General features: G+C 40.1%; 2 protein-coding genes across 3 annotated transcripts in view; both read left to right on the plus strand.

Annotated features, from left to right (window-relative positions):
• Nucleotides 1–592: 592 nt before the first annotated feature.
• On the plus strand, nt 593–12,384 carry plk4 (polo-like kinase 4 (Drosophila)). 2 transcript variants are annotated; one of them, XM_026285531.1, is made up of 16 exons: nt 593–821; nt 1,477–1,572; nt 1,672–1,767; nt 6,047–6,161; nt 6,285–7,263; nt 7,404–7,489; nt 8,388–8,740; nt 8,867–8,971; nt 9,654–9,756; nt 9,862–10,011; nt 10,093–10,226; nt 10,376–10,470; nt 10,575–10,701; nt 10,797–10,940; nt 11,223–11,329; nt 11,552–12,381. In XM_026285531.1, exons 1-16 carry the CDS (start codon nt 792–794, stop codon nt 11,649–11,651), a joined length of 2,820 nt encoding a protein of 939 aa, XP_026141316.1. In that variant the 5' UTR covers nt 593–791; the 3' UTR covers nt 11,652–12,381. The 2 variants fall into 2 exon arrangements, with proteins under 2 accessions (XP_026141316.1, XP_026141315.1); XM_026285530.1 differs by lacking the exon at nt 593–821 and adding an exon at nt 857–1,367 and having other exon boundaries at nt 11,552–12,384.
• A 62-nt stretch (nt 12,385–12,446) lies between these two features.
• The window catches only part of itpk1b (inositol-tetrakisphosphate 1-kinase b), a 44,141-nt gene continuing 43,699 nt past the window's right edge, over nt 12,447–12,888 (plus strand). The window contains exon 1 of the mRNA XM_026285532.1: nt 12,447–12,741. The gene's annotated coding sequence lies outside the window, so the exon portion shown is untranslated. The remainder of the gene's footprint in view (nt 12,742–12,888) is intronic.

Consider the following 12,888-nt stretch of genomic DNA (forward strand, 5'->3'; position numbering starts at 1 on the left):
TTATTCAGCTTTCAGATGATGTGAATTATTCTTGAAATATAAAGTATAGGTTTTCAACATTGATAATAATGCTACTACTAATAATAAAAGAATCGGCTTAAAACACATCTCTTCCATCTTTATTTGATCCTCTAACTCTAGCACTCTATTCTAATTATATTCTTAAAAAACTTGTCCCTTTTAGACTTGCACATTTACTGCTTGTTTTCTTAAAAAAAAACATTTCTAATCTTTTCCTAACTTGTATTCTGTCAGTTTTTGTTCTTTTAAATTATTATACAATTAACAAAAGCTAAAAAAAAAATAACACTAGCTTGCAACAAAACAAAAAAATAACAAAAGCTATTATGTTTCTATTTTATGTTTTCTTTTTGTAGCACTTGCATATCATCGCTCTTTTGATAATTTTGATTGCTTCTATTGTCCTCATTTGTAAGTCGCTTTGGCTAAAAGCGTCTGCTGAGATAAATGACAAAAAAGTAAATGCACTAAATACTTTATATAATCGTAGTAAACATCGACTTTTACTTTGACAGACTCTGCCTGGTTCTGTAATCTGATCACCGATTGGTCAGTTTGGGCAGCGACGTCGCTCACGTCATCATGCGTTCTACGGGCGGACTTTTTCAAAATGGAGGAAAGGCAAACATTTTGGAGGGGAATACAAATATACCGATTAAATGCATTTTTATACATCATGTTCAAGTCAAACCATCTCAAATTTACGGAAAAATAAGGATATTTTGAAAAGAACTACCGAATCTTCGTTCTGAAGAGGTTATGAATTGAAAATGAGTGTTTCAATCGGTGACAAGATTGAGGTAAGAAGCGCGGCCGCTTGCAGCCCTAAAATCTATTTAACTCAATTCTGAGGTTCTGTGTATATTTTAAGTCCCCCCAGAAAGCTAAAAGATTCGCTTGTACGTCTTTACGTAGGTTCGTTTTACGTTACGTTTCGTTCTTTCAAGTTTTGGACACATTGAAACATAATGTTAAACAAAGACGAAACGTCAGTTGATAATGTTAAAGCAGCCAGTCGTTCTGGAGCTCGCCTCTGTTCTTCGCTCCGCGGTGTAACGTTATTGAGAGCATCAGAAGTGTTTTGGGAGTTGAGCGTGGAGACGGTTGCTAGGCGACTCGCGTCAGCGTCGGTTGTCAGGTCGAGTCGCGGGAGGAGAGCGGGAGAGTGACGAGCAGATGTCAGGTAACGAGCGACGCGTCAACAGAGACCGCACACTGTCGCCTTCATCAGTGATCGAAACACCATGTTGACAGCGATTCATTCATTCCTGCTAGATTTTACTACAAAAGCGAATGATCCACATGAGGACCGAGTTTTGTCTTCATCTGTGGATCTCAGAATCGAGGTAGGAGACTTCACTCTGAGATTCAGTGGCCAAGAGACTCCCAGGGGACAAAATCGAGCTCTAATGTGTTGTTCTTCCATCTAATGCACGCTCTTATTTTGTGTTTCAGGACTTCAAGGTTCTCACCTTGTTGGGTAAAGGCTCTTTTGCATGCGTGTACAGAGCAAAATCTGTAAACACAGGCTTGGAGGTGGCAATCAAAATGGTAAGAGTACACTGTGCGGTTTAATTAACCGTAGTGGCAGGGTTGTGGTTGTGCAGCATCTGTTCAGAACCGTTCACTGTGCCCCATGTGTATTTGCAGATTGACAAGAAGGCCATGCACAAAGCTGGCATGGTGCAGAGAGTCATTAATGAAGTGGAGATCCAGTGTCGGTTAAAGCATCCGGCCGTTCTTGAGGTGAGTCCTAGAGCCTCATCACAGACTCACTGCGGTTCCGCTGATGCTTGTGTAATGTCATGTGTACAGTGAATTGGAATCAGTTATATTGACAGTTTGTTTTACTTTTAAATGTAAAAGAAGAATTGTATAGTTCTATACAGGTCATTAAACTCCTAAAATGTCACACAAAATGCTGGAAATTTGCATATAGTGGTTTTAACTACAGTCACGGTTTTCAGCCTTTTTGACTGTAAGGCCCCATTATCCACATAGATTGTTCCATAAATTACTTTTTAGGATGAACTTTTTAGAGCTGATAGTTTTTTAAGTTTCCCAGTCTTTTTAACCAATGAATTTGCATGACTTTTTCATCTGTTGCTGTAGTAGTTTGCATGTTTTACTGATTGAGGTTAAAGGGGTCCTATTAGGCTCTTTTACAAAGTCTTGATGTAGTTTTGTGGGTGCACTAGAACAGACTCTCATACTAGGTTGTTCGAAAAACACATTATTTTTCACATATTTTACATTATTATAACACCTCTCTCGTCAGACTGGCATAAGCAGCTCGAATAGTTCCTTTATCAAAAGAAGGCACATCTTCTGGAATACAATTGCATTGTGCCCCCCATTTCCACCACAGGAACTTTACCCAGGAACTAGGGACTTTGGCCTGGTACTCGGTGTGTTTCCACCGCAGGAACCAGGAACTAAATAAAGTTCAGGGTAAAAAAATGCCCCTCAGAAAGTCCCTGCTGGCGAGGTGGTACTTTTTAAAAGTTCCGGAACTTTCAGGGGCGGGACTTGGGCGCTAAACATCCTGATTGGTTGAGTTCACGCAGCATTGGTTGAGTTGAACCACCATTTATTCGGATCATTTTCAAATATTACTGTTATTGTGTCATGAAATGTAATTTTAAAATTATTTCAGGCGAGAATGTAGTTGTTTAAAACTCAAATCTGTGGTTTATTCATAATGACAGAGCCTATTTAAAATTGTGTTTCGCCGATCTCGGAGACTGTGAGACTGTGTCCTCATGTATCTTCCGAGAGCAGCCTCTTTATTTATATAATATTTTGTTTCATTGTAATGGCTGTATATATACACATATCCCTGAACTAAGTACATTTCTGCAGCTGTTATTATGTTTAAATGAAAACGAAAGGAGGCAGTGGTATTTGATATCCTATTTTGTTTTATTGTAAATATACAGAGAGGAAAATTGCAGTAGCCAAGACGAGCTAACTGAAGTTATGAAGTACGCTGCTGTTTGCAGATTTATCGGATTTGCGTTGCCGTGGACATCACACTCCCGAGTCGAATAAGCAAAATCTGAACTACCGAGGATGCACGTCCAAAATCAGCGTACTTTGTAATGAGAAACGCGTCCTAAGTTACCAGACTTTTTGCCTAATCTTCCCAGTACTTTACACCGCGGTGGAAACACAGAAAGCAACAGGTCTGGGGGGAAGGCCAGAAATAATCACTAAACAAGGCAGAAATATTTATAAGCGATGTAAAAGACTACGCACGCTAAACATTAACGTTACCATAGTAAACATGTTAAATATGACCACTTGGATAAATCAGACGTCAGCTTCTTATTCTCCATCACAATTGTGTATTTATTAAGTAACATTTTATCTGTTGTCTCGTTTCGTGAGTTTAGCTCCACGTTGCATATCATCAAAATATAATAATGATTTTTATTTGGGAGCTTTTATAAAAATAGCGAGTCAGCACTGCGAATCATTTCAGAAAGATAACAGCTTTAACACCAGCATTAAACACTTTTTTTTTTTTTTTATAAGTCGAGCTCAAAACTCTCTTTCAGTCAGCAGCGAGTGTTTGACATAACTTGGTCCAATGTGGATTATAAACATTAAAAAATGCAGAAATATTTATAAGCGATGAAAAAGATATGCACGCTAAACATGTTACCATAGTAAACATGGTAAAATATGACCGCTTGAAGAAATCAGACGTCAGCTTCTTATTCTCTATCACAGTTGGTATTTATTAAGTAACTTAATATTATCTGTCCCAAGTCTTGTCTCGAGAGTTTATCTGACGTTGCTTATCATAAAAGAATATAGCCTACAAATGTTTTTGTTCGGGAGCTTTTATAAAAATAGAGATATTATCATTCATTCTGAATATGACGGCTACTGTGGCTAATAAACAGAAACAGACTCGACTGAATAAGCAGGCTATTTTCATGAGCGTTAAAAATAAATAAATAAAATAGAAATAAGTGTATTTATGTGTGATTAATTTTGAGTCCTGATAAATTAAATCAATATGATCAATGTATCATGTATTCTATAGTTAAAACATCGATGCTTTTGAATTTGAATATATAACAAAGCTTGCAAACAAACGGCCGCTTTTATCATGTTCGTTTTGTGATCGCGCATGTTCCAGTGACTTATTTCTTAGTTGTCTGATAACTTCTCTTTATTGGTGAAATTTTGAGGTTGCATGACGTTGTTCTGAGAGGCGTGTAAAGGGCGTGTTTTAGTGACGTGCAGCGGTGCTTCAAGCTCCACTGTGGAAACCCTGCGCTATTCTGGCCTCGGTGCTACTGGCCCCGGGCTATGGGCCCCACCCGGCCCGCTTTGAGCCCTGGCTCGCACTGGCCCGACAGTGGAAATGCGGCTATTGGTTAGCTGGGCCAGCGTGTGTTCTGTGATTGGTTAGCTGGGCCAGTGTGTGCTGTGATTGGTTAGCTGGGCCAGCGTGTGCTGTGATTGGTTAGCTGGGCCAGCGTGTGCTGTGATTGGTTAGCTGGGCCAGCGTGTGTTCTGTGATTGGTTAGCTGGGCCAGTGTGTGCTGTGATTGGTTAGCTGGGCCAGCGTGTGCTGTGATTGGTTAGCTGGGCCAGCGTGTGCTGTGATTGGTTAGCTGGGCCAGCGTGTGTTCTGTGATTGGTTAGCTGGGCCAGTGTGTGCTGTGATTGGTTAGCTGGGCCAGCGTGTGCTGTGATTGGTTAGCTGGGCCAGCGTGTGCTGTGATTGGTTAGCTGGGCCAGCGTGTGCTGTGATTGGTTAGCTGGGCCAGCGTGTGTTGTGATTGGTTAGCTGGGCCAGCGTGTGTTGTGATTGGTTAGTTGGGCCAGTTTGTGTTGTGATTGGTTAGCTGGGCCAGCGTGTTCTGTGATTGGTTAGCTGGGCCAGCGTGTTCTGTGATTGGTTAGCTGGGCCAGCGTGTGTTGTGATTGGTTAGCTGGGCCAGCGTGTGTTGTGATTGGTTAGTTGGGCCAGTTTGTGTTGTGATTGGTTAGCTGGGCCAGCGTGTTCTGTGATTGGTTAGTTGGGCCAGCGTGTTCTGTGATTGGTTAGCTGGGCCAGTGTGTGTTGTGATTGGTTCCACTTGGCACCTGGTCGGGAATATCTGCAAGCTTCAGTGTAAATATTGCATCAATATCAAATCAATTTGAGCATGTTTTAAACCCGGATGATTGTAATCATTATAAATTCGTCTGTCTTGGGAACACTAGTGTGTCTCCGACATAGTGATAACACTTGTTGCCTTCTCTAGTGCAGCTCAACCAGGTCTCATCCCATTTGTCGGTGTTTGTGATATCACAAATCCTGTAAAATATGCGTTGTAGTCCCAACGAGTCAGTTGTTGTAGTTTTTGAAAAGTCATTTCTGTTAAATAAAATAACTCCTTTCGAACTGGACATTGAGCTTTGTAACTTTGCAGATCTTTTATGATCAAACAGCAACATTACAGACTAACTAAAGTGGAAAAAGTGAAAAAGCATAATAGGACACTTTTGATGATGAGAATTATTTAAAATTATAAATGATCACACTTCAATTATTTTTAAGATTCTTCAAGACAGTGGGAACCCATGGGGTGAATAATAAGAAAATGTGTGTGTGTGTGTGTGTGTCTATATATATATATATATATATATATATATATATATATATATATATATATATATATATATATATATATATATATATATATATATATATAAATGGAAGAAATATTTAAATGTTTTAGCCGTTTTAATATTTTGAGAATTAGTGGTTTAGAAATAGAACAATATCAGTCTTTGTGAGGATCTTATTGAAGACAGTAGAACACTTATTATTATTTTCCATTGTATAATAAAATTATTCAGTTGTCCTCATTTGTAAGTCCCTTTGAATTGTGGAATATGATATTATTGTGCATATTATGCATTTTGCAGTATTTAAAGGAATCCGCCATCCTGAAGGATTTACATTCTAAAAGTAGATATTGGCTAATCCTCTTATTTTCTCTTTCCTGACTCCCTGAAGTTATACAATTACTTTGAGGACAGTAATTATGTGTACCTGGTTCTGGAGATGTGTCACAACGGGGAGATGAGCCGCTACCTGAAGGAGAGGAAGAAACCTTTCACCGAGGAAGAGGGTGAGTTACTCACTTTTGAACTATCGATTATTAATATATTAAAATAATCAAAACTGCAAAAAATCAGTACATTTTGTTTTAAATTGAAGGACGGTTAAAAAAAAGATTTTTGTGTATCAACAGCGAGGCACTTCATGGATGAGATCGTGAAGGGAATGCTGTACCTCCACACTCATGGGATCATGCACAGGGACCTGACCTTGTCCAACCTCCTGCTCACCACCAGCATGAACATTAAAATCGCAGACTTTGGTTTGGCGACGCAGCTCAAGCTTCCCAGTGAGAAGCACTTCACCATGTGTGGCACTCCAAACTACATTTCACCTGAGGTGGCTACACGCAGCGCTCACGGCCTGGAGTCGGATGTTTGGTCCCTGGGCTGCATGTTCTACGCCTTCCTCACGGGCAGACCTCCCTTTGACACGGACACTGTGAAACACACTCTCAATAAGGTGGTTCTGGGAGAATATCAGATGCCCACTCACATATCAGCTGAAGCTCAGGACCTGATTCAGCAGCTCTTACAAAAGAACCCAGCCCTCAGGCCAAGTCTCTCCACAGTGCTGGACCACCCCTTTATGACTCATTCGGGGCCCACCGCAAGCAAAGACTCTGGGAGCAGTGACGGGGGGTCCATAGACAGCGGCATAGCCACCATATCCACAGCCTCCAACGCCACCAATAGCAGCAGCAGCCGGCTACAGAGAAAAACAAGGCAGGTGATTGGACAGCCCTTGCCCAATCGCTTGGCGCCGATCCCCAGCCACTCCCACCATTCCACCAGCTCCAGTTTCAAGAGCGGCCAAGATTGGCAGCCACATTTGCAAGATGATTCATCAAGGATGGGTATTGGTAGAGTTCCCATGGGTGCTGACAGCGGAAGGCCTCATTCTCGCTACTTGAGACGGGCTCATTCATCAGATCGATCTGGTGCTGGGTTCAGCAACACGCCACAGGAGGCGGAGCTGGAGAGATGCCACTCGGAAGAGATGCTTCCAGGGTCCAGACGATTATTTCCATCAACCTCCAGCTACAGAAACATGCCCCATGGCTACTCTGCACAGGGGCGCCTGCCTTCTCCTCCTGTAAAACAGCCTGCAAAGTAAGATGCGGTGCGATTCCATCAAGATGAATACAGTTTACTAATGAATTGAGTGCAGTTGGCATATTTGCATTTCAGCATTATTACATTATCAATAAGTATTTTTTGTGATTAGAGTTTTTGTGTTTATTCTTCCTCAGTCTGGGATCATCTTTCTCTACATCCAGCCATTCCCTGAGACCACAGATGTCCGATTCTCAATCGCAGGCCTGGTTTAGCAGTGATGGTAATATTCCCATCGGAATTCTGAGCTGTTCTATAGAATATTTCAGCAAAAAAGAACATTCTCTCGTGTCATTCTGAACCTGTGGAGCCCCGCACATGACCAGGATTATTATAGTTAACAAAAAATGTAAAACACAATGACTTCAAACTAAATATATTATAGTTATTTTATTTCAGTCAGTTGCCCAGAAAACATTTCTAATTTTCATTTAGTTTAACTTGCACTAAAATGTGTACTAAAACCTCTAAAACTAAATAAATCACTTTTTGAAATAAATCACTTTTTAATAATACCACAAAACTAATAAAATAAAATTAAAAAGATTGTAAAAAGTTACAAAACAGCAACTAAATTTAACTAAAATTAGCAGGAAATATACAAATAAAAACTTCAGTAGATATTGTGGCCATAAATTAAGAATGCATGACTTTGTTATTAGTGGTATTAAAGTGGTATTTTAATTGTTTGATTATTAGTTTCCTTATTTAAAGGGTTCGTTTACACGAGAATGAAAATGTCCATCTTCTACTCACCCTCGAAGCATCCTAGGTGTCATGTTTAAATATATGCAAACAAAAATGAGATTTTAAGAGTAAAAAGATAGTAACTCACATATTGATTTTACTCAAAGCTTTTATTTAGCTTCATAAGGCTTGAAATATAATTCTTAAAACATATATATTGCATTTGGTTGTATGGAAAACATCAGTGTGAATGATCTTCAGAACACTTTTTTTGCTGAATGGAAGAAAGAAATTCATACAGGTTCAGAAGGACATCAGTGAATGATGCTAGAATGTTTTTGTTTTTGGCTGAAGTATCTCTTTTTTACAACTTATTTAAAAAGTTTTCCATATTGAGACTCCATATTTAAACCTCAAAACATCTGTACTTTTAGGAGCGTTCAGGAGGCCGGCGGACCTGAGCAGTCACAGCAGCAGTGGCAGTGTTCACTCTGGACGAGGGCCGGTCGGGACACAAACCTCCTGCAGTGACAAACCCAGCGGCCTTCACTCTCAGCAGCAGCCAAACCTTTTCCCTCACAACAATCCAGGGCCCTGCAGGGAAGATGGGTTTGGATCAGGACACGTGTTAGAATCTCAGGCCTACTCGGACACACAGTTTCTGGGTCCACCCCTCTCCAAAGGCAAAGCAAACACAGAGAAGGAGAAAGTGTGCCCTAAGAAGAGCTTCCCTCCACTCTGTGCTGCCAGGCTCAAGCCTATTAGACAAAAGACCAAAAGCGCTGTGGTGAGTGAAACAATTTAAGTCTGTCCTAGTGAAACCGTATGCCCTGCTTGCGCTGGGCCCTGTAAGTTATACACTAGAGTTGTTGGTTTAGTACATGATGTAACAGGGTGTGTATTTCCTCTCTAGGTCAGTATCCTGAATTCTGGAGAGGTGTGTATGGAGCTGCTGAAGGGACAAGGAGCTCAGGAGAGAGTCAAAGAAGTACTTAGGATATCCTGTGATGGATCTATGGTGAGGGACTAAAAACTCAATAATTATTTCAATGCAATTCATGTTCTGATTTTCGGGGTCAGTAAGAATATTATTCAGCAAAGATGCATTAAATTGATCAAATGTGCATGTAAGGACAAGTATATATAATGTAAGATTTCTATGTCAAATAAATTGTTCTTTTAAACTTTCTATCTATCATCAAAGAATCCTGGAAAATTGTAAACAGTCTCCAACAAAAGAATATGGTGCACAATTGTTTTAACATTAATAATAAGACATGTTTTAGTATTATAATGATATCTGAATATATAGGAAATCTTTTATACTCACCAAGGGTGCATTCATTTGATCGAAAATAAATGTTATTTTAAAAATGACCTTTTCAGCAGCCGTTACTCCAGACTACGGTGTCACATGATCCTTCAGAAATCATTCTTATTTGCTGATTTTCTGCCCAAGAAACATTTCTATGAATGGTTATTATAAATGTTGTTTATCAAATAATTGTATTTTCAGAAAATCTTTGTAATTCATCTGTTTGGATCGCAAAGCAGATTTGCATATTTCATTTATTATTGTTGCTGCAAAAAAAAAAAAGAATGCATATTTTGTTTTACTATCGTACCCTATTGATTAAAAATTCTATAGAGATTTGACAGTCTCTAATTCATGCTCTTTTTGTTATCAACTGTGGTGTTAGGTTACAGTGTATCAGCCCAATGAAGGGAAAGGCTTCCCCGTGCTGGACCACCCCCCTTCACCACCTGAAGACATTCTCATCTGCAGCTATGAGGACTTACCAGGTACAGTGATGTGTTTCAAATGCACATTACTATTCAACACCGTTTCTCAGCTAACTCTATTAACAATGGAAAGCATTGCATTAAACTAGTTTGCATTTACTGCAGAAAAATACTGGAAGAAATATCAGTATGCCACCAAGTTTGTCCAGCTGGTGAAATCAAAGACCCCTAAAGTCACACTGTACACAAAATTTGCCAAGTGTATGCTGATGGAGAACAGTCCTAATGCCGACCTGGAGGTGTGCTTCTATGATGGTGAGCAACACAGATGATTCAGTGTGTAGAGCAGCGTGTAGCCGATTTAGGCCTCAAGAACCTTTTGTTTTCATCCTTTAGGCGCAAAAACCCATAAGACGAGCGATCAGGTGCGTGTGGTGGAGAAGAACGGGAAGTCGTATACGGTGAAGGGTGACGTTGGGCTGAGCGGACTGAGTCCTGAGTGCAGACTCTACATGGAGCTCTCTGAGGAGGTACTGCATCCGTGCATCATGTTTCATCTTTTTGATAGGTGCATATGCTTGCATGTTTATTTTAGGACTCTCAAAGGTCAGGTGGTACATTGCTCTTCCTGCTGTTATAATGCTAACCAAGATTCAAGCTTGTTTGGTGTTTTTCTCAGGGGCATCGGATGTGTCTGTCTCTGGAAGCGGCAATCACTACCGAGGAGCAGAGAAGTGCTAAAAACACTCCATTCTTTCCCATCACCATCGGCAGGTGAGGCTTCAAATCTGTCACCACCAAAGCTGAAAACCCTCTTGGTTGAGATCAAAAGTCATGCATGAAGTCCGTTTCTCATTCACCATCTTATTCCTCACCAGGAGACTCACTAATCCAGCCTTTTCAGCTTCTCAGCCTCCGAGTTCGTCTGAGTCTTGCTCAGCAGCCCCTGCAGAGGTGGCTCAGGTGTGCCTCAGTCCGCCCCGGCCACCCCACATCACGCCATCAGTACGTCATGCATGCACATTATCCCAAAGCACATCAGTTCTGGGATTTCAGAGTGCATCCCACTTTCATTGAGTATCCTTTCTCTTTCCCTCCAGATGATTTCCTATGCGGGATCGGACTTCACCACAGCTAGTGTGGCTAAAGGCAGCTCACCCCAATCAGGCAAAGATGAACGCGGCGTTAACACAGGAAAGGTGCTCAAGTCCATTTTTGTGCCTAACATTGGCTGGGCCTCTCAGGTAAAGTGTTTGACTGGATAAGTTTAGAATTTTTTTTTAAAATTCTAATTAATAATTTGTATGTGTAATATATATATGTGACCCTGGACCACAAAACCTATATAAGGGTCAATTTTCAGAAATTGAGATTTAAACCTCATCTGAAAGCTGAATAAAATCTATCGATGTACTTCTATCTTTAATATCTTTACTTAATATCCTAATATATATGTGTGTGTGTATATATGCATATGTATATAATAGTAGTAGCATTTAAGTGTGTTAATCTATTTCTATTTTTAGTTAACTACTGGGGAGGTATGGGTTCAGTTTAATGATGGATCTCAGCTGATGGTTCAAGCTGGTGTCTCTTGCATCACTTTTACTTCCCCTGAAGGACACATCACCAGGTAAAGCTTGTTATTAAGAAACAAATATTAAACTGCATTTGTAATGTATGGAACTTATGTACTGCATAATCCAATGGCATATATGTTGTTTAATTGCAAAACAAAGCCAAAGACATTTATAAAGGCTGTAATTGAGGTCTGTTTGTAATTTTATGTTATGTTTAAGAATGAATGCTGGCAGAGATACTGTTGTGAATTCTTGTGTTTTTTGTTTCCTCTCAGGTATAAAGAGAATGAGAAGTTACCAGAGCTGGTCAAAGAGAAGCTCCACTGTCTCTCCAGCATCCTGGGCCTCCTCGCCAGCCCTGCGCTCAGACGCTGATGAGCACTAAACACACACATTAACCTGTTCATATGACCTGTGCATCGCTGTCTGGAGCACTTCTGCTTTTTTACGTCATATTCTCTTGAGTGTTTGTAAATACATTTTTTAAACATTTGTACATATAGTCCCAAAGATTATGAAAATTATATATTTTTATGATGTACATAATGGGCTTCCTTGTCTTCGTGTTGTGTATTAAGTTTGTGCGTAGTGCCTTTATTTGTGTGTACCAGTTCGACTCAGCACTTCAATGAAATGTTAGCTATACAAGCATTAAACATCTGCTTCCTGGTGTATTATTGCTTTTTTGTGTCTTGTGTGTTTATATAAAGCACATGTAGGCAGGATTTATCATATCAGCTGGTTACTGACAATGACAATGCAAACTGACAAGATATTGTAGTCTTTCACGCTACAATCTAGAGGTGTATATAAGATGTATATATAAATATGTTTCAGTTTCCTGTTGCAATGCAAACAAATATCAACCTTTTTTATTGTTGTTTTTTGAAAAGTACATTTGCGACACACTTGTAGTTATATCATGCTAGTGCATTTATAAAAACAAAACAAACATTGTAGCACATTTGAGTTAATGTATAAAATAAATGTTTACAATTTTTTTAGGAATTCTTCCCAAAGGCTGCATTTGTTTTATCGAAAATACAGTAAAACATTGTAACAATAAACATGAGAATGTAAATATTTTGTATACAATAAATACAACACCTGTTTGTCAACTTCTATACAAGACACTTTGAACAAATGTTTTCCACTGGCGCCCCCTTGCGGCATAATTCACAGCGGCACAGACCTCCTCCTGTCATGCATGCTTTAGGAGGAACATACACAGACACGCGCGCGATCCGGACTGAACTGAGCCCAGCCCCACCTCAGGAGGAGGCTGTGCTCGCTCTCTAGGGGTCTGGATTGAGAGCAGATCGCATTCGATCCATCTGATCATCACCAGAGCGTCTTTAATTCTCAGTCTCAGCGACAGACACAGCAACACGAGTCATGGAGACCAGACTGCCCTCCAGCTAGCTAACTGCTATCCGCTCGGATCCCGAAAACATGCTCTAGACAGGTATTTATCCTGCTGCATCTGCTCTTTCTGTGTGTCCACAGGGGAGAAAACACGACTTGAAGATTCCTGACATCCATCAGTGAGACTTGAGATGATCTGAATCTGGATGTAGGTGGAGTGTTAGCTTGTTTGCGCTGCTGTTGAATG

Source organism: Carassius auratus, chromosome 17, assembly GCF_003368295.1.
Source record: "Carassius auratus strain Wakin chromosome 17, ASM336829v1, whole genome shotgun sequence".
NCBI classification, from domain to species: domain Eukaryota; kingdom Metazoa; phylum Chordata; class Actinopteri; order Cypriniformes; family Cyprinidae; genus Carassius; species Carassius auratus.